The 22,197-nt window shown below is 44.5% G+C and overlaps 1 protein-coding gene across 1 annotated transcript in view; it reads right to left on the reverse strand.

Annotated features, from left to right (window-relative positions):
- TMPRSS4 (transmembrane serine protease 4) overlaps positions 1–22,197 on the reverse strand; it is an 87,560-nt gene that overhangs the window by 45,202 nt on the left and 20,161 nt on the right. Inside the window, exons 2-8 of the mRNA XM_086957012.1 lie at positions 9,232–9,441; positions 8,485–8,637; positions 8,004–8,133; positions 6,704–6,808; positions 5,024–5,058; positions 2,325–2,490; positions 1,007–1,167 (exon numbers count right to left, since the gene is read on the reverse strand). Of these exons, the coding sequence (XP_086813138.1) occupies positions 1,007–1,167; positions 2,325–2,490; positions 5,024–5,058; positions 6,704–6,808; positions 8,004–8,133; positions 8,485–8,637; positions 9,232–9,379 (898 nt within the window). The 5' untranslated portion in view covers positions 9,380–9,441. The remainder of the gene's footprint in view (positions 1–1,006; positions 1,168–2,324; positions 2,491–5,023; positions 5,059–6,703; positions 6,809–8,003; positions 8,134–8,484; positions 8,638–9,231; positions 9,442–22,197) is intronic.

A 22,197-nucleotide genomic window follows, 5' to 3' on the forward strand; every position in this document is an offset into this window, starting at 1 on the left:
ACTGCCTACTCCTTAACAATACGAGTGCCGGTCACTAGAACTTCGTTAGTAGGCATCAAATAGACAGATATTTAGCAAACAACAATTTAAGGGTGAGACAGGATATTTCTATTTTACAATTGTTCTTCTCACCTGTCTTAATTTCGTTTTCATTGAATTTAAAAAGCCCTTTTGCCATAGTGCCATACAATGCTGGAGTATTTAGTGGGAGTTTTAATGAGACTCGCTACAGAGTGGCTGTGTGTATATGTAAATAACTAAAGAATAAAACAACATAGCAGTGTCATTGTGAAGCCAAAGAGGAAAGAATTAACAACCCCTTGCAAAGCCATTAGGTCTGGCATTGGTTGCTAGCCTTTTGGCGTTGTCGATGCTTGCTTTGTTTTGTCATGGTTTATGCAAAGCTTTATTACACGGAAGCTGCCAGGCACTTACCAATATTAAAAACAAGCATTGGCATAGCCAATAGGTCTCGCTATTGGGACCTTATAAGAATTTAGTTAGGCAGCACAATATCCTTGGTGCAACAACATCAACTGTTGTATGGCTAAACACGTATAAGATCCCAAAGGCGATACCTATTGGCTATGCCAATGCTTGTCTGGTCATGCGGCCAAGGTTTCCGATTCCTATGAGTGACATTTTCATATTTTCAGTGTAATTATGAGTGACATTTCAACGACTATGCGTGACACTTTCTCGCAAGCAAAATCAAGCAATGAAGATGAGGGAAACATAAATATCAGAAGCACCCTCATTCATACTTTTAAATAACAATAAGAGTCTTTGGATTGTTTTTCTCTCTACCAAACCCCGTGGATTTGGGGTTCTAGGGTTCCACAATAATTCCTAAACTATTGAAGAGTTATCTGGTTTCCACCCTAGTTCTCACCTGGGTGTAAACTTGATAACTCAGATCTTGACCTCGAACGCGCACGTTTGCCACTCTCCCCTGCCAGCTGCATCCCCGCATGCACCATGATGCCAAGCCAAAGGGGTAGCTTACCTGAAAATGTGAGGGGTGACTTCAACTTGAGGAGGGCAATATCATTGTCTCTCGTGCTGTACCCGGAGTGGAGAATGATCATTATCACCTCACTGGCGAACATGTAGTTCAGGGTGGACCTGCCATATTGGACGCGCCAGCGCTCAGTCTGTCCCTGCCCCCTGCAATGAAGCAAAACCATCATGAGATAATTATGGAGGAAGGTACAATGCAAAGCAATACTTCTTTGGTAATGCGGTGTTTACCGGTGCAGTATTTTCATAGCAATTGTGTGTACTGGCCAGGGCCGGCTTTAGTGCAGTGTGACCGGTGGGGCCTCATTGGGCGCTGACCTGGGGGGGGGGGGGGGGGCACTATGTTTAGCAATAACTTATGGTTGGAGAGATGTGGGGCCCTTTTGCGTGGTGGTAGTGAGAGAATCTGAGGAGGAACTCATGGGGTGTGGGGCGCCAAAAATGATTGTTGCACCGGGCGCCATCAGCACTAAAGCCAGCCATGGTACTGGCGCAACATGGTGTCGTATTCCTATAGTGATGTTGTGTATTTGGAAAGATATAGTACATTTCTACAGTAATGCCCTATATGGGACTCAATATAATGCAGTGGCCATTCGTGCTCCTCTCATGAGTTATCTGTATAGTGCAGTGTTCACAAGACCCCACTCTGGTGTCAGTTCATACTTACATGTTGTACTCTCTGGAATACGCTCAATGGGGTGCAGTGTTCACAAGGCCTCAGTGTGTACTAGTGCAGTGCTCAGAGGGCTTTCTCTCTGGAGTTAACTTAATTTAATGCATTGCTCACCATGCCCTAATCTGGTGTTAGTACAGTGATCACATAGGCTACTATCTGGAGTCAGCTCAACATAGTGCAGTGTGAATGAGACCCTAATGCGGAACTACTGAACTACTCACATGGGCTACTCTCATGGGTTATCTCGATATAGTGCAGTGTTCACAATGTCCTTATCTAGATTTAGTGCACTACTCACATGGGCTACTCCCTGGAATAAGCATGCTGAAGTGCAATGTTCACGAGGCCCTGCTCTGGACTTAGATAAACTGCTATGATTAGTTGGGTCACTATAGTGCAGTGCTCACACTACCCTGATCTGGAGTTAGCGCAGTGCTGACACTGGATACTCTGTGGAATCAGCTCAATATAGTGCAGCTTTTACGAGGTGTTACTCTGGCATCAGCGCATGGGCTACTCTCTGAAGCTGACACGCCTTTCTAAGCTTTGCATTAGTGTTGCTCATTGGTTCCTCAATAGTTATCTTCCTGATGTGGGGTGCAGAGAGGAACCCATCTTTACTTACTCAAGGAAACAATGGGCTGCAGTGACGATCCACTGCTGGCTGATGATGCTGCCCCCGCAGATGTGAGATCCTTGGCACTGCAGGCTGACCTGCCAGGGCCAGCTGTTGATGGAGGTGCTGACTCCGCCAATTATACGCGCTGCTCGGTTCGCACCTGAGCCGCAGTCTGTACAAAAACACACAGGAGTAAGCACAGTGTACACAGCCAGGACATAGCAGCAGACGAGAGCAGACCTTGAACATGAGGCAGGAACAGTGCAACATCTAATCTCAGATAATGACCCAGGCTAGAGATTGACTTGAGGAACCCCAAGTCACAAGTGGCTAAGACTGGATCCTTCTCTTTTGGGGAAAATTATATTCCTACAACAGTAAATATGTAATTGTCAAACACATTTAATAAAAGTGTGCACCACAGATGAAACAACGGTTGGCCCCTTTGATAATATAGCATGAACTCACCATATATATGTCATTTAGTAGCAAAGAAGTTTGTGAAGAACATTGAGCAAAGCTGTACATAGCCAATATATAGGGGAGGCCTGGTAAACAGTATAGAGCAGTGGTGCGTCTGGAGTCTGTAGAGAAGAGGTCGGTGTGCGTAGTAGATATGATGCATAGATGTGTATTGGGATATAGTACAGAGGCATACATAGATGATATGTAACAGATGTGTAGCAGAGAATATAGAGCAGATCTGTGTGTGTAGGATATAAATTAGAGGTGTACGTATATGATGTATAGCAGATGTTTACAGAGGTGATAGGGAGCAGCTAATGAAAGGCTTCTCTGGAGGAAGGGTGCTGGTCGGAATCAGTCAATTTTCAGGTTAGCTGCTAATGATGTATTTCTGCCCTACTCACAAGCCACAATCACACAGCTACAAACACAGAATATACATATACAAATACAGACATGTACACACCGATATAGAAAAGAATACATAGCTACACACATGTACATTCCAATTAGGATTTTTTTTTCTGGCAGGACTGCATCCATGGCAGCATTTAAGGACAGACACATAGGATAAATGTATATAAAGTGAATCCAAGTGCTACATATTTACATAGAGAGTTGTTATGCTGAAAATCAGAACTGGGTACAGCCCTTTAATGTCATTTCCATTGATACATTTCAGTAGGTTTGACCTAATAGAATCTATCATGAGCGAAGTGTGAGGGTGTAATAATTATCACACAACTATTAATTTGATCACTGTGTTTGCACAGAGATTGGAGTTTTTAGGGCCAAAGATGGCAGTGCACAGTCATTCTCACTGACATATTAGGAATTCCACAGACAGATACACTTATGAAGGCGGGGCCAGATATATTAACCTAGAATTGCGGTTGTAAACACTCCATTTCGGAGTTTGTGACATTATTTTGCATGCACAAAACCCATTTTAGGAGTTGGTAAAGTTTCACTGGCTCCTAAAATGGAATTGAGAGTGGACACTGGATGGCAATTTGGAAGAGACGTGTTGTGGACGTCTCTTCCAAATTGTGACTCAGTCCCAGATATATCAATGGTTTGCAAATGGAATTTTATTTGCAAACCATAGAAAAGGTACGGATTTGTAAGTTAGGGTGGTAACGTAGCTTCCACTTTGCTGATTGGGGAGCAGGGAACCTCCGCGAACTCTCACTGAAACTTTTGAGAAACGAAAACGTTATTTTAAAAAATCAGGCCAGTTTCCTTTACGGAAATCGGACTGCTTTAAAAAAGAAACACTTTCAAGTTTCAAAAGCAATCACGGGGATGGTGGTCTGTTGATCTTTGCGGGCCACCATCCCAGTGATTGTAGCCAATCAGAGTGAGTCGCAATTTGCAACCTGTTTAATTAATATTTATTAAGTAGGTTGGACGGACACTCACTCTAAAATGGAATTTTGTGAACTGACCTATTAGTACATTAGTCAGTTCACACAATACGACCATTCCATTTTGCGAGTCGCAAAGTGCAATTTTTTGCGACTGGTAAAATGGAATGCACAACAGGGTCTGAGACACTGTTTGTGATTCCCAAATGGGCCGCAAGGGACCTGCCTCGTTAATATTCATGAGGCAGGTCACAATTTGAGACCCATTGAGAATGAAGGCCACTGGGGTCAGCAGACCACCATGTCTATGACTGCTTTTTCAATAAAGGAGTTATTTTTTTCTCAATGCAGCCCGTTTTCCTTAAAGGAAAATGGGATGTGTTTCAAAAAGAAAAATGAAATGTTTCCATTTCATTTATTAAGAGCAGGCAGTGGTTCTACTCTAAAAAAATATTTGTACCCACATTTGCAAGGGCCCCTTCCCCTTTGCGACTGGTTTTACCACCAACTTTCCAGTGGCGATAAAATGTGAATGTTTTGAAACTGCATTTCAGTCGCAAAACATTCGTACATGGCACTGCGAGTCGCTATTAAGAAGGGACACCCTTGACACGCCCGTTCCTAATAGCGTATCGCAAATCCTATTTTGCGAGTCGGTAATAGGTTACCAACTCTCAAAATAGGGGTTTGTACATGTCACAGACCTATTTATCAGTCGCAAATGACCCGATTTCCCATTTGTGACAGTCAAAAATGGCTGTACATGTGGCTCTTAGTTACTGATCGAAAATATGCTTTGAGACCATTATCTTGATACATTTAACCCATCATGCCATGGTGGGAGAGCACAGAGAGGTAAATAGAGGTACTTACTTTGACAGCTGATGGAGACAACCGACTGACAGCTCCTGAGGAAGAAATATAGAGAGAGGCAGGTTAAGCAGTGTTTTTCTACAGATGTGAGATGCATGAATGACCTCACGCCATGAATTCCATGCATCTTTAGGGCCAGTGAGGCCAGGGCCAACTAGTCAGGGAGTGCCTCGAAGGGTCATATTATTAATGACACATAGTCAGATGGGATAGTTATCACATTCAATAAAATCCAACAACATATTCCGAACTCTGTCAAGAAAATAAGACATAAGATCCAGATTTTTGGCACTTTCCTCTACAAAATCCACAAGTTCAAGAACTTATAACTGAGATCGCTGTGCGGATTGTGATTTACTGGGCTACTTCTATTCAAGACTTAACAAGGGCCCATTTTATGTATGTTAGAGAGGCTTTGATAAAAACATTGAGGCAGGTCCAAGCTTTAACAAACGAAGCATTTCAAACATGACTGTTGCAGGTAGCTATGCCAGCTCCTAGGTGACAGACAGGAATGCATGATTCCCTTCGAAACACTGGTAATTTCTCTGGGCTCAATCCACTTCATTGTTTTTCGCTCATCTGTGCCATTAAAGAGAAGGACTAACCATGTGCAAATCAGTCACAAAGGAGAGAATCCACTCCAAACAGATGGGCCACAAGTTAACGTCCCTCTGTTGAATCACACAAGCCATCCCAGCAGACATGTGACACAGAATGACTAATACCCATTCTATCCCACCCCGAACCGCACACTGGCCTAGTTTAACATTTACCCTGTTTATGGCCCCCCCTCCCCTCCCCTCCCGGGGGCAAGCAGACCCCTTTTTGCACCCTTTATGTATACACACCTCAAACACCAGCCTTCCACTCCTCTTCTTTGATATTTAATTTTGCAGATAAAAACCACACAAAACCACCACAAGCCATGTACAGATGTAGGCCTAGATTTACTGAGCCCTTATGTTATCCTTGTGTCATGCAAGGGAAAGCATGGACAATGCAAAATCTTCAGTAAGATTAACAAAACCATGTAAGGGGTGATTTGAGCCGCCTTGCATGATGTTGTAAAGTAATGTAATGCAAAGCAGCAGGTTGCACTGCAATACATAACATTTGAAGCTATTAGGCGTTCCAGAGGTGGAGTATGGGCATTTCTGTGCATCTACCCATGGATGTGATGCAATTCCAGATTTGCAAAGGTGTGTAAACCTGGGATTGTGTCATATTGGCACGGCACACGGAGGATAGCATTACATGGAAAAAAGTAATTTTTTTCTCCTCAATATTTCCTCTTTTGATTGTTTTGTGGAGGAAGTCACCCCTCCCAGCACAAAAACAATCCTGCCTATAATGAAGGCACACTTGCAGAGTGGCACAAGGGTGCCAGTGTTGGCGCTAGGCAGCACACAGTGGGTCAGCTCTAGGAGGGAATAGAAATGTGCTATATTTGAGTAGATATGGCAGATTTCTGCTCTCTCCGTTTCAACGCAGCAACTTTGCTTTATGTCCTGTGTTGCGTCGAACATTAGTACATAGGCGTCATTTTCCAGCTGTTGAGCTGCACTTCATCTGTTGTCGGCCTGCATGGAAGAGGGTGGGGGTAGCTAATCCATGGGGCCCTATGGAGAATGATGAGCTGCTTCCCAAGTGAGGCTGAGGCAGAAGGGGTGCACTCACTCTTTCCTTGACGCCTGGGTACTCCCGTTGCTGGTGACATCCACTGTGCTGAAAGGAAGGTTCACTGTGATATCCGTCGCCGCCACCCCAGAGAAAGTCGGCTCACTGAAAGAGAAGAGCACACGTTACCAGTGGGGTGCAGTCTTGTCTAACTGATGTACCCTGGAGACCTGAGCACCTATCCTGCACTCCCCGAATGCCCCCCCCCCCGATGTAGTCGTGTTATCCTTTCTCCTTAAACCCTTGCTATTTCGCCCTGCCTCCTCCCCCATGTCTGCCGAGATTGGAAGCGTCTACAAATCACCTGCACCCCGGTATTAAACAGGAACTGAGGATTTACATGAACTTCTGAGGTACACAGTCCAGTCTAGTCTTTGGGGTTTCCTCGACCACCTGGGGTAAACAGACAATTCAGGAAAAGGCTGGTCACTGGGGCCCCCCTCCACAGACCTCTGAAATGTACTAAACCATCTCATAACTATTGCCGTCCATAACCCCCCACGAAACCCAAATCATGGTTTAGCATAGAATATTTGGAGCTGAAAAGTCTTGGCCCAAGTGGAAGTATACTCCCCCATGTTGGGTTCTGAGCTTCAGATGGTTATGGAGGCTTTTCTCATTTTTTACAGCTCTTGGACAATGGGGAAAGAGGACTGGGGAGGCTACCTGTTTACATTTTAATCTGAAGGCCTGCCCCACTACACCACTACTGAAATTGAACAAAAAGATACTTTCTAAACTTTTAGCGACTTTTTAAGTGACACCAGATTAGGAATCAGCGCCAAACACATTTGGTTTCTGGAAACATGTGCATCTGCATGTCTGTGCACTGGCATGGGCGTGCACATGTGTTATTGTGTGTGCGTACATGTGAGTGCACAGATGTACACCTGTGTGTGTCTGAGAACGAACATGTGTGTGCATATGGGTGCTTGAGTATGTGTATCTAATTCTATTTGTGAGTTTATGGGTATGTGATTTTGAAGCGTGGTCAAGAGCGTGTGCGTGAGTGTGTGTGTGATTCAGTGTGTAGGTATGGCTGTGTGCATATGTATGGCTTCTGTTTGTGCATGCGAGCATCTATAGTTTTAGCCTATCTGGATTGCGCATATTTTTGCACATTAGTATGTGTGATTTTGGGTAATGGTTGGCCTGGCAGTGCGTATGTACGTGTGCATGGCAGTGTGCAATAGATGTGCGTGTCGGTGAATGTATGTGTGGGCGAAGGTGAATGTGTACATATAAAGTGCAATCGTGGCACCCCACGCCTGCGATCCCATTGCCATACGCAGGACAGTACCTGTTGAATCCCAGGGCTTTGCAAACTGCTATCGCCTTTTGCTGGTTGAAAGTGTCATAGCAGACCAGGCCCCAGGTCCCGCTCAACTGAATGTTGGCCTGCAGGATGGAGCGTGTTTCTGAGATCCTGACTGAAGAGAAAGAGAGAGAAAAGATGTTAGTTCTGTGGGTTCAGTCAGTTGATGGAGTACAATAGGGTCTGCAGAATGCGGCGAGCAATCACAAAAACCTTTCTGAGGCTTATCAGGGACAGGACAGGAGAACTCAACAAGTTTACTCCGAATCAAGGAGCGGCGCCTGCGGCTCGGTCCTTGTGTAGGGTCAAAACCAGTCACTTGTTAGGTGCCCCTAACATGGGAGTGATTCCGACTCTTTGCAAGAACCAGCCTGTCAGGAGATCTTCCAGTCAATCACCACCTCAGGCGGATGATTTGAGGGATTTCAGAACTCCCATGTCTATGCCATGACCCCTAAAAACTCACATGGTGCCGGGGTGGTGATGTCAATCTTCACCACGCAGTTCGCTTCGTCCTGCCCGTCAGAGCAGTCTTCCTTCCCATCACACCATTTGCTCAGCGGGATGAACTTGAAGGACTTCGTGCAAAAGAAGTAGTAGTTATCCAAGATGACCTTAACTGAGACAAGGAGAGCATAAACAGTGGAGTGAGAGAGCTTGTAGGAGGGTTTGAGCTAGCAGTCATTGAGACACCAACAAACAGTGGTAAGACCCACATCCAAGACCTTAGTTGAGACAACAGGAGCAAGAGGGTTCAGACTCCGAGGACGATGTACTGGGCCTACGATGACATTGACACCCACATCAATCCCACTTCTAAGGGAGCCTTAACCAGGACAAGGACAGTGAGAGAGATGGCATGAAACTGATGTTAGGCTGCAAGTAGGAGGAGGTTATGGGCAACCCATTGCTGAGACATCAACAAACAATGGTTTAACTTGATCCTTAGATAACAATAACCATGGCAAGGAGAGTCAGAAGGCATGAAACACCTTGTAGGAGGCTGTGAGCTAGCAATCACAGTGACACCAACAAACAATGGAGGACCTTGCCTCCCCAGCAATATAACAAGCACCTATGAATGGTTACAACCATTGGGCTACTTGATGGCACTGGTGGTCGGTGCTACTTGACGGCACAATTGTTCAACCACACAGGATGCGCGCTGTATTCACGCTGCTCAGTGACTGACTTAAAAGACAGGAGAACTTACTTAGAATTCCGATCACCACGATCGCTGCTGCCACCAGGATGGCGGCGATGATTGGGACACCATACTTTTTGAAAATTGCGGTCTTGCTCCGCTTCCGGGTATCCGGGTTGGCATTGACGCGCCCAGATCTTGAGGCTTCTGTGACCATGGTAGCACCTGTTGCTTGGGCGGCCGTTGTAAATCAGATGGGTCAAATGGGATCTCCTCCACCTGCAATGAAGACAGAGCAGATTACACATTCATCAGGTCTGCAATGCTACCCTTTCCCTCAGGTCTCACAACCTCTCTGCAGGTTGATCAGGATCCGGCACTAGGATGCGGGAAATTTCCACTGATACCCCTCATTTTCAAAGTTCACCCTTGACATCATTTTATCACTGTTTCTATGATACCTCTTAAAAATGGCCTCTTCCGTTGTGTTCACTAACACGGAAGAAGGCAGATCGCCGAAACACGTTTGTTGCTGGCTATGAAATAAATAACGTTCAAATGCCCCCGCGAGCGCGAAGTTTCTTTCAAATTGGAAGGACTAGAGCGACAATAAAGTGCGGCTTCCACAACCGCATATCGCACCCACCCTAGAGTGCTTCACTGGTGGTGGAGTTCGAGCAACAATGTATATATATATATATATATATATATATATATATATATATATATATAGAGAGAGAGAGAGAGAGAGAGAGAGAGAGAGAGAGAGAGATAGGAAAGTGACCTTAAATATTTGTTGTGTCCTTTTGTAATCTGGATTCGGCCCGACCAAAATATAGTCCTATTTCTATGTCTACTGTCCTGCAAGTTTTTCATTTTGAAACTGTGGTCACCCTGCCACTGATGATCTGCTGGGGTACTAATGTACTCCATGTGGGTAAGCTAAGCAATTTGTAAACTTGACTCTCCAAGCGGGGGCTGAAGTTAAAGCTTACTTCAGTAGATCGTAATCAGTTTGAGATTCAGGCACACTATAGTTCTCTATTCTCATGTAAGAAAGTTAGGAAAGTTAAAATCATGGGTGATAAAACATAACAGATGGGGCTGGTCTAGGATCCCAAAAATATTTGTACAAACTACTCTCCATGACAGAAAAACTAAGGTTTTCTTATAAAACCCTCACCCACCAGAGATTTCCCCTTGGTGGCATGCTTCATCATCGGGTCCATCCCGTTCCACTGTGGAACGGGGTGTGCTACGACTTACGCAGGAGCACTTACTGTTGTAAACACGATGACAAAAATGGTTGTTCTGGAAGGAAAAAGGGGAGTGGGGGTTGATGGTGCCTCACTAAAAATACCTGGGTAGTAGGTGACGAATATGTGGTCCTTGGAGTTTTGTCATGAATAGGTTAAACAGTAGAGGGTTTACCCTGATGCTAGTGTGACTACAGGCCATCCTCTCCCCCAGAGGCTCCATGATGCAATACTGTAGCATCATCTATATTATGAAACAATGATGGTAACTGTATATATTTTGTTGGTATTTCTCTGCATGCAAATGGTATGCGCCCAGTTTGAATGGACAGGAGTGGTACCAGGGAACCATTTTTCCTCATGGTCCTGAAAAAGAGACAATTAGGGGCATGGCTCAAAACATGTTGACCATTTAGGAGAGTAGATTCATTATCAATCTTGTTTCTTAAAAATTCCCCCTACCTTTTTAGGTCGAGTATTTATACTCGAACCTATTACATCTGAACCAAAGTCTCTTGAACCAGCAAATTTGCTACAATGCATGTTGGGCACTCGAGCATGAAGCTTTCCCAGGCGCGCGCTTGGCCTCGCACACCACCATCAAAGGCTTCTGCTCCCCCTCACTCAAACCCCATCATCATATGCTCCTTTCCTCCCTCCCACTCGCTGGCCATGTCAAACGTGAGAGCTTTTGTAATTCCGACAGTGCATGAGGTGCCCGACCTGTTGGCATTTGTCTGGCATTTGTCTTCAATGGCTTAAAAGCTTGTTTAACCTTATCGACTAGAGGTTGAAATAAATTAAGGAACACCTACTAGCCAGGTATTTTTAAGTGACGCACCATCAACCCCCCACTCCCCTACCAGAACAACCACTTTGTCATTGTATTTACAACAGTAAGTGCTCCCGCATAAGTTGTAGGTCGTAGCATGCCCCGCTCCACAGAGGAACAGGATGGAACTGATGATGAAGCATGCCACCAAGGGGTAATCTCTGGTGGGTGAGTATTTTATAGGAAAAACCTTTGTTTTTCTTTCATGGAGAGTAGTTTGTACAAAATTGAACTAGGTTTTAATTTTTTTTTAAATAATGTATATGTAGAGGAGGCCAAAACCCAGAAAAACCTCTGACTTCCCCCATTTTTTTGATTTAGTTGTCACTGTAAGACGAGTGGTCGAAGTAGGTAGGATCTGTTGAGTACGGCGTTCCCTAATATGTGTAAATTTGGTTAATCAGCTAATCTAAAGGCAGCTTGGGAACCATTATAGGCTTTATTTAACATAATGATTTGACACTTCTTGGTGACAAAGTGGTAATCCTTTTGATAGGTACTGTCTGGCTGTTACTAGTTCTGAAATGGAAACCTATAAATATGGTTTGCACTAGGTGCAGTCCGATTGAGCATTCCCCACTATATAGGTGAAAGGCCAATAAAATAGTTACAGAATATTTTTTTCATTTTTAGTCACGGTTCAGACCCTGATCACAGGCTCAATGACCCCACAACACTGTACTCAGGGTCCCAGTTTTCATGCTTGTGTTATGCACTTTGACCTTTCGGTAACAAAACACACACGTTAACATTGAGACCTATTGACATGTCATCCTATGGGGAAGGGTCAGTGGATTTCAGGTGTCTTCAGAAAGAGAAGTACTCAGATCTCATACTACGACTTAGTTTACAGTCTCCTTGTAATGGCATCAAAGGTACCAGACAGAATGTTAAAGTATATTAATTTTGCTAATATACAGATGCCCTCTGTTGTGCTTTCTCGCGGGCCGGGTTATAGGCAGGGCCACTGGAATCATACGATTGTGCAGCCGGTGTGATTTTCGCATAATTGCATGTTTTCAGCATTTGCCACACAATCCATCATCTGCCGCATAATTTGCAGATTTTAACATAAAATGTTGTTTCTAGCTCAAATGGTTCAAAAGTTAGTAAAAACGCAGTGACACCTGTTGCCGTGCAGTGGAAGGACCTTTGCAAGTGTTAACTGGTCACCTTTCTGTAGATTATTGCTATATTTGGGTGTGAAACTGATACTAATGAGGTACACGTAATGCCTAGACAGTGTTAATAAGTTTAAAAATGACTAAATAATGAAGTAAAACTATCTCAAAATGTGCTGCATAATGCCACCTAATTTGCCTGTAATTACACCGACCACGCCCCTTTGAGAGACCCCCCCCCCCCCCTTCCCCCACCCCCAGTTTTTTCATCCGACTGAAAGCCCTAGTCTTACCCTGGGCAAGGAATCCTCAACTTGTGCTGGGTGAAACATGCCTTTGGAGGGGACATCACTCATTCCACACATGGGTGTAATGCAAACCACAAGCACATTCACACTACACATACTCAAAGGGAAGAGAAGCCCCACGGTTGTTTGAGTGAAGGGTCTTTCCAAAGCACACTGATACCAGGTAAGGATTCGGGTCCTAAATGGGAAAGAAGGGGTTACATGGAGAGAGCTTAATGGATTCGCCCCCGGAGGCACTGTATCCCCTCAATCGATTTTCATCTTCCATAAACAGTCAGTCTCCTATTGGCCTGGTTAGGGACCAGTGAAGACCATTTACTACGTGGGGATCACATTTTGGATGCACTCTCAGTTCAGCAGAGCAAACCAAACACACATGGAGCACTTCCGAGGTGCTCCCAGATGTCGATTCACTGGGAGAAAAACAATGGGCCAGTGGGGAGTAGGTGAACAGGGGTAGGGTGGCACTGGGCTGCAACTTGAGTTTCTGAAGACATGGAGTCAGTGCTTTAAATTGATCAGTAGAAATGGTAGACTCACACTTTAGAGTACCTGTTTGCTCCGGAGAAGTGCCAGTACGCAGGGTTGGGCTACCCTATAGGGCAATCAGGCAGTGCACAGTTGGCTGGTTGGATAGGTCAGTGTGTGGGGCAGTTTGAGCTGTATCCACAGGCCCTGCCGGCGTAGAGAACTGTGGAGATCCCCCCATGGCACGCTGGGCTGATGACCTATCTGACGCGTAAAGGTCTGCAAATAGACTGGATTGTGCTAATCACAGCTACTCAGTGGCGCCATGACAAGCGTGATTGTCAGCTTCAGGCCACACTGGCTTTTTAGCCACTATTGCTTTCCATTTTGGGACTTCTAAGGAAGGTTATTCTAGCAAAGCCGAACTTGAAAAGTCCCAAAACAATACATGGCACCTCTTCATTGTTTAATTTGAGCCAGTGATTTCCAGTGCTCTGCACCTAATTAATTTGGACATACCGGTAGTATGACAGTCTGCCACATGGTGGTGCTGTGTGTGTTATTTAGCGATGAGCAGAACAATTGCTGTTTATCAATTTAATATACATTAAAACGATTAATTCCTGACACCCGCGCCATTCTTATAGCTTCTGGGGCCTGGAATAGTCTGAATAATCACACGTGTAGGAGTAGGAGTGTCATGGTTGGTAGTTGCATAGATATTGTCAGGGTTGGATTGGGATGAAAAATTGTCCCGGCCACCCAAAAGAAAAGAGGCTCACAATTGCAGTTCGCAACCATTCATGCCGAAAAAGCCATCCGTTTCGAGTCAGATTTGTTTTTAAATTGCCAAGTTATTTAAAACTTTTGTGTTTCATTTTTTGTTTATCTCATTTCATTGCACAGTATTTGAATGGAACTCCCAACCTCAATCCGAGAAAACTGGCAGGCGCACCTAAGGCTTGTCTGTCTGGTCGTTGTGACCTGCTGTGGGGGACATAAGCTTCCTCCTTGGGACAACTAGTTAATTGCACTGCTCAAAAGACACACCTCTCTCACAGGCTCACTGACACCTTCTGGGGCCCAGGATGGAAGGAGTGCACCACATGATGGTGTCCTCCTGACCCCTAATGCCATTCTGCAAATAACAATGAATGGGCCTAATATGTGCCTGCTCAGACTACCTCGTACCTGACGCTGGAAAAATCTTGGAAAGGTGCATACATGCCAATAGACCCGATTGAGGCGGGAGACTACCGATTTTTCAAGCCAAAAATGGCTTCATTTTAGCTGTCTCCCGCCTGAAATTGCATTTTCTACAATAAAAGTCAATGGGGAATTTTCATTCTCCCGATTTTTTATTGTAAATCACTGTTGTGGGCATGTATGCAGGTGTGTGGAGTTGCTTGATCCACAGACTAAAATAAATCGGCCCACAGGCCGGCCTCGCTCTGCCACTCTCACTATGCAGGCGCTCCTCAAACAAGACACAGAGCAAGAGAAACAGTTCAGTGTGGCACCCACAGTGGGAGAAAGCCAGGGCTGATTACCCCGGGTCCCCCTCTTTTCAGGGCCCTGCCGCGGTTATATCTATTTATATATCACAAAAGCAGCCTGCCTGCTAATTTTTTGATTGATTTAGAGTGACGCAGGTGGCGCGCGTGAGCCGCCGGTAGGTGGAGCCATGTGCTCAATATGGCCCAACATGCCTCCAGGGACACAATCTTGGTTTTATTTGAAGGGAGTGCCCCATACAACACATTAATACCACCAGGTCATTAACACCACGGTGTCCCTCGTGGTGTTAATGACCTCAGGCTGCAGGCCTGTCTCAGACAGGCCTGCAGCCCGGAAAGCACCTCAAACTCGACCTCGCAGGTTGCCGAGCTTGTTTCTGCACAGCACGATAAAGGGCAAGAGGGTGCAGGCCTTGGTGCCGACTTACGTCAAGGCTGAGTTTTACCTCCGCACAGACAGCTTCACTCTCCCCAAAGCTCCCGCACTTTCTGTCTCCTGCCTGCGGCCTTTGCTGGGCCCAGAGTGGCAGAATGGGTTGGCACTGCACGGGCACAGTGGCGGTGAACTCATGGCCGGGTCATTGCCACTGATACAAGGAAGTAGGTGCTTTCCCTCTGAGGTCACTGAAGGAGACCTTACCAAGCAGGTTTGTACTTAGAAGGGGCGTGGTCAATGACGCAGATATTAGGAATCTCACGTGCCGTCCAGGCGAGGTCACTGGAGGTGCCAAGCAGGAGGAAGGACTCTTTCGGGACGGGTTGTCCCGCTCGGACACTTGGAATGTTTAGTGAATGACATGTTCGGACATTTGGAATGTTTAGTGAATGACATGTTCACCTCTGAGAAGGACCCGTATGACGAGCACAACTGCACCGTTGCACATAACCAGGACATTTTATGTGAATAACAAGGACCCCCTGTTCAAATACTGAATTCGTAATGCAGGGAAATAAACAGTGTGAGAAAAGTTATACAATTGATATCACAACTAGGGAAAAAAACAGTATGTAAAGCACAACAAATAATTGAAAATTAAAAAGTACAACAAATAATTAAAAAGTACAAAGTTGAGTTTATTTCTGAATGTACATATTCATATTAAAAAGACTCAGTGCAAAATCATATGCACTAATTAATTCTAAAAAATCAACAGTCATACATATATAACTTATATTAAACAAATTTACACCAATTTATATATAGTAAAACAGTGGCGAAAAATGCATAACATCGACGCGCGTTTCGGCGTTAACAGAACGCCTTCATCAGGAGCCACAATCAATCTGTAAGACATATGCAGAATAAATTAAAAACATGAAAGGGACATCAAAGAACTCCCAATATACAATTCATTGTACATATTCAAACTGTGCTTACATAACAAAAACTCCCTATAGAATGCAGCTGAACCATATAGCTACACAATATATACATAAAAGATTTTACATTTAAGCAGTGGCTATGTATTTGGACAACGAGAATCAAGGATAGAAGATTCAGGGAAGTTGGAATCCTATAAAATATCAAATGTTGTGACTATACCCATCAGAATATTAATAGTTTTGTTGTGTTTTTATGCTTCACGTGCAAACAGATGATCATGTAGCTCAGAGGACTTCAGTTTCTAAATATCCTCCTTAATTGCAAAGCTCAACGTTAGACCAACATAAATGTATGTTCACTTACCCCAAAAGGATAAGGGGCCGACAACTACATCAACCTATGGGAGCTTCAATCACGATATGTACAGGCTCCTCATAGCCGTTGGAAAAGATAAAGAGCGAGCATTAGTATCAACCCGTGGGAGCTTCAATTCTGATATCTGTCGCCATTACGTCTTGATGTAACGCCTTTATGCAATTTCTAATACTGGGCAATATTTTACCGGTTTTTCCAACAGCGTGGCTGTATTTTCCAACGGCATATGTCTGTATGTAACGTCTTTATGGAATTTCTAATACTGGGCAATATTTTACCGGTTTTTCCAACAGCGCGGCTGTATTTTCCAACGGCTGTGAGGAGCCGACAGATATCAGAATTGAAGCTCCCACAGGTTGATACTAATGCTCGCTCTTTATCTTTTTAGGGTAGGCGAACATATGTTCACGTTAACACTACAAAATAACGAACCTTCAGTAATAGGTACTGTTTATTTTATCCTATCATCTACAATACGATAAATAATTATATATTTCTCTACGGAATCTTTCCTAACAGTGTGGATATCTTTTCCAACGGCTATGAGGAGCCTGTACATATCGTGATTGAAGCTCCCATAGGTTGATGTAGTTGTCGGTCCCTTATCCTTTTGGGGTAAGTGAACATACATTTATGTTGGTCTAACGTTGAGCTTTGCAATTAAGGAGGATATTTAGAAACTGAAGTCCTCTGAGCTACATGATCATCTGTTTGCACGTGAAGCATAAAAACACAACAAAACTATTAATATTCTGATGGGTATAGTCACAACATTTGATATTTTATAGGATTCCAACTTCCCTGAATCTTCTATCCTTGATTCTCGTTGTCCAAATACATAGCCACTGCTTAAATGTAAAATCTTTTATGTATATATTGTGTAGCTATATGGTTCAGCTGCATTCTATAGGGAGTTTTTGTTATGTAAGCACAGTTTGAATATGTACAATGAATTGTATATTGGGAGTTCTTTGATGTCCCTTTCATGTTTTTAATTTATTCTGCATATGTCTTACAGATTGATTGTGGCTCCTGATGAAGGCGTTCTGTTAACGCCGAAACGCGCGTCGATGTTATGCATTTTTCGCCACTGTTTTACTATATATAAATTGGTGTAAATTTGTTTAATATAAGTTATATATGTATGACTGTTGATTTTTTAGAATTAATTAGTGCATATGATTTTGCACTGAGTCTTTTTAATATGAATATGTACATTCAGAAATAAACTCAACTTTGTACTTTTTAATTATTTGTTGTACTTTTTAATTTTCAATTATTTGTTGTGCTTTACATACTGTTTTTTTCCCTAGTTGTGATATCAATTGTATAACTTTTCTCACACATAACCAGGACATCACATGACATATGGATCCTGGGTGAAAGAAATGGTGGTGTCTGGAAACAGAATTGCCTCTCGGCGGTGGACAGCGGGTACAGTAGCAACTCTGCAGGGCTGCCAGAGGCTCTCTCATTGGTCAACAGAGTCTCTCTCCTTGTATGCCAATCTCACGCTCAACACCACAGTGCCGATTGTCGAATGCCAAACTCGCCTCTGCACTCAGTCTCACACACTCACTAGAGCACAGATTGCGCCCTGTTCGTGACTTGGGAGCAGGGGTTCTAGAGAATGGGTCAGGCTGTTCCAGAGGACTCCCCCCCCCCCCCCCCCGGCCCACCCAAGGTAATTCACAAGTGGCCAACCACCCTTTGAGGCCTGCCATGGCCTTTAGCTGTCAATTATTTCAGAGATAATAAGCAAAGACTGGGAAACCAGTAGGGATAGAATCTACTGACGTCATGCACAAATGAACAGTAGGGATAGCCTTCTGAACCCCCACTCTAGCTGTAAAGAAGACATGATACTCTCACAAGCAACTTAAATGACAAAACCAGAAACACAGCAGAAACAATCTGGAACGGATTTTACCTTCCCAAGAACATGCAATTAAAATGTACATACAATTAGAACATATGAACTTAGAAGTGGTTTGGTTTATTTTCATCCTGCTTTGAGGCAGTTTTTCTAACTTGCAGCATAGTCCTAAAAATAAGTTAAATGCAAATAACTGTTTTTTTTTATATGTAGCTGTAAATACTACACTTCTGGCATTTTTAAGTGCTATACCATTTTGTCAAAATGCCATTTTGTGGCACTTTACCCACTTTGGAAGAATTAAAGGCAGAGTTAATGACTTTGTATAGCGCTATTATGTGTTTAATGTCAGTGCCTTTGATACTATTTTTAGCCATTGCAGTCTGTACCCATAATGCCCTTAAATCCTGATCAATTAGGTGAGTGACAGTGATTAAGCGCAGCTACATAGAATAGAGTAAGAAGTGATGTTTTTATGGCTGCTTAGTCAAGGATGTGCGCATGAAATATTTATGATTCTTTTGGCCAGTCTGAGTGGAAACGTTCCAACCATCTTCAAACCATCCTTTGCCTTTGGAAACATTGTCTTTCAGTCCAGGGCCATCGCCAGTTTCCAGATGCGGGCATTTGGGCCTAGAGATGTGCGGGCAAAAGGTTCTTCTAGGCGCTTTTGGATGTTGGTCAACAAGGGCTCTTCAATCGTACTTTTCCTGCAGACAAGTCTTGTTGGGACGTGTCAAACTCTGCAGACACTGATGCGAGACACACAGACCGTGCCAGCAGAAGAACAACATGCAAAGAAACAAAGCACTACAGAAACCTGGCAACGCAGAGTGTCACAGTGCCACCGGGCGGAGGGGGGAGGCAACCATGGGCACATAAGAGGCGAGGAGCACATCAGGTGCTCAAGGGCAATGGCGGCCTCTCGGTGGTGCCCCCTTTGTTGCTGGGGGTCGACCCATCAAAAGTTGACTTCTGGCAGACACTGCCGGGCTGTGGGAGTTGCGCGGGCCCGGGCAGCTGTTGGTATGGCCTGGCCACCTTTTGAGGCGGAGGGTAAGGATCTTGCAGTCTCTTTTGCTGCTCACTCACAGCCGCCATTTGAACAATGTGGTCCCAAGGCTAGACTGCCAACTTTGGAGCTGGGAAGCCAAGGTTCGAGCCTCTGGGTCGACTCCACATACTGTGATTCTGGGCAAATCACTTAATCTCCCCGTGCCTACCAGACTACCAAAAAAAAAGAAAAATTAATGTGTCCTTGTGTAACGTAACTAGTGCTCATGTAAAGCGATCCAATACCTTCGGGTCGAGTTCACGCGATATAAATCTGCAACAAAAAAAGAAAGGGCCTCGAGCTTTTTCTCTTTCTTCAGTTGTCCTCTCTACATTGCTCCAGGACTCCGCTTGCCCTTCTCCGGTGCTGCTGATTCGGAATATTTGGATCTGACTCGGTGTTGGCAGTGGTTAATTTATGCAGCCAGTCGTTTTTAGGTCGAGCTTTCAAGACCTCTTGTATATATATACTTTTGTATATACTTATATGTGTATGTACTTTGTGGGCTCTTGAGATCAGCCCTAGGACTTGTCTGCTTTTGCTTATGGACTTTTTTCCCGTTCAACTGCCTCTATTCAACTGTCTTGATAGAAAACGACCAGTAGAGGTCAGTAAAATACCAGAATTGCTTTCTGTAACTGCCTCTATTTAACTTTCTTGATAGAAAACGACCAGCAGAGGTCAGTAAAATACCAGAATCGCTTTAGCATTCTCTAGATTCCAGTCTATAGAAATTGTTTTCCACGAGCACCAGTAGACAATAATATTTTTTTCAAATCTTGTATTTTCAGTGATATGACCACCGAAGGCCCTGATTTTATATTAAAAACAGAGCTTTGGACTATACCATTTCCCGCTGAAAGGCAATTTTTCTCTCCATGTGCTACCATACCTGGCGTGTCACACAGTTTGGTGATTATTTTCCCTCCATGTTAAAGAACAGTGGATGTTTCAGCACCCAGGCCAATGTGCTGCATAGCTAAATGCTTATAATGTCCCAAAGGCGAGACCAATTGCATCGCAAATGCTTGGGTTTTTTTGCAGTTTTTTATTGCGCAAACTCGACCTGAAGATATTGGAGCGCTTCTTTTTGGTAGGTACGAGGAGATTAAGTGATTTGCCCTGAATCACAGATTGTTGATCCGACATCAGACTCGAAACGGGTTCCCCAGCTCCAACGTCTGCAGCTCTGGACGTTAGGCCACACCCTCATTTGGCTATATCACTCTGCAGAGTGTAGTGTCGGGCCCCTTCTTAGGAGTTCAGCAGCATCATGCGCCAGCTTCCTGTGCCGGGTCCTTATAAGCAGATTTTTGGGGTGGAGATCATTGCGTGACAAGAGCCGCTTATAGTGACATAAGTCTGAGGATAGGGAGCTGAATCGGCGAGAAGGCGGGGCTTCACATTTTTCCATTTTGTGCCTGTCTGCCTTCAATTAAACAAATGCACATGATAAGATGCACTAAAGGTGAGTTAAAAATTAACTTTGATTGCACTTGTACAGTCTGGTGAAAGGTGGTTGTTTATTGCAGTCTGCTGTGTATTTCCCAGGCGCATTGCACATGCTGCTCAATGCTTTTAAGTCAGTCTATGCAAACAGAGGTGAAAAAATAAGTAATTTTGTGTTAGCTTTTACAGAGTTTTGTGCCTTTTCTGACATTTCCGACCTTTTTCTGGCGCTTAAATGGGGCTGTTGATTGAATTTGCAGGTGCACAGGCATTTTGGCACTGCGAATTTTATTGTCTTTGGTGATCATGCTCTAGATAGCATATATTAAAATCTGTTTTAGGTTGTCACAGTTCTCTGCCTCGTGTGACAGCTGCCTTTATTCACCCCTCCAGCTAGGGTGCAGTGAAGGTAGTGAAACGATTCGTATTTCTGCATCGTGGAATTGTGCTCATTTGTTTGTGACCCATCTCTAAGGGGCATGCATCCAAAGGCTGCAAAGATGGCTGCAAAGCAATCTAAGAGTGATGGAAAGTTAGACTCCATTGGACAGTTGTTGTCTCTCCTCCGCCTGTCCTTAGCTGGGGACAGGAAGGAGTCCAACACACAGGAGGTGGTCCCAGCTTTGGTGGATCAGAGCCCTAGGATATCTGTGTTTCCATCCCAGGCCGCTTTCCCATATTTACGGAAGAAGACAAGGAAGGTGCGTCCAACAAAATGGTGGTCGGCCTTGGGCAATAATCATCCCAAATTCAAGATTTGGATGGGGGCTCCCAGCACTCCAGTTAGTCCGCAGCCAGTGGTGTCGGCTTGTTTGCCCCCCTTTTGCTACCTCTCTAATACAGGCCTTTGTGAGACAGAGCGCATCAATTACTAATTTCACCCCTCAGCTAGGACCTGGTGCATAATCTATAGATTGGACTTCTGCACGTCGCACGCTTCTGGCTATGACCAGCTGCGGCCCGTGCAGGTAGGAGTGGTGGGGTCGGCTGGGTGGGTGGGGGGTGGTGGGTGGTTTGACGGATGACGACAAAGGAAAATAAAATAAATAATTCATCTTCCCTTGTAATCATCGGTTGAAATCACCCCCTCGCCTCCCCCAACCGGCCCCACCGCTCTTACTTGCACAAGCTGCGGCTGGATATGGCAACAGGAGTGGCTCTCAAGGGGGCATCCAAATCTTGTGGCGAGTTTAGCCAATGTCTTGCTTTTGGATGTCTAAGGTCTGCTGTGACCCAGTAGTGGTTTGGCTTCGAAAGGCACTGAGGAGGACACCGGGCAATAGCCAGGCAATTGGTATCCTTGCTCAAGGGTGGTGATCAGAGCCCTCCTGCAGCAGCGTCCCAGTCTAGGGTGGCCACGAATGGGGTTTCTAACCAGCCCCTTTTTCCAGTGGTTATTGTGTAAAAAAATAAGTTTCAGGGCCCTTGTCAGGAGGCCTCTGCAGCTTGCACCAC

This window comes from Lissotriton vulgaris, chromosome 2_1, assembly GCF_964263255.1.
Source record: "Lissotriton vulgaris chromosome 2_1, aLisVul1.2, whole genome shotgun sequence".
NCBI lineage: Eukaryota > Metazoa > Chordata > Amphibia > Caudata > Salamandridae > Lissotriton > Lissotriton vulgaris.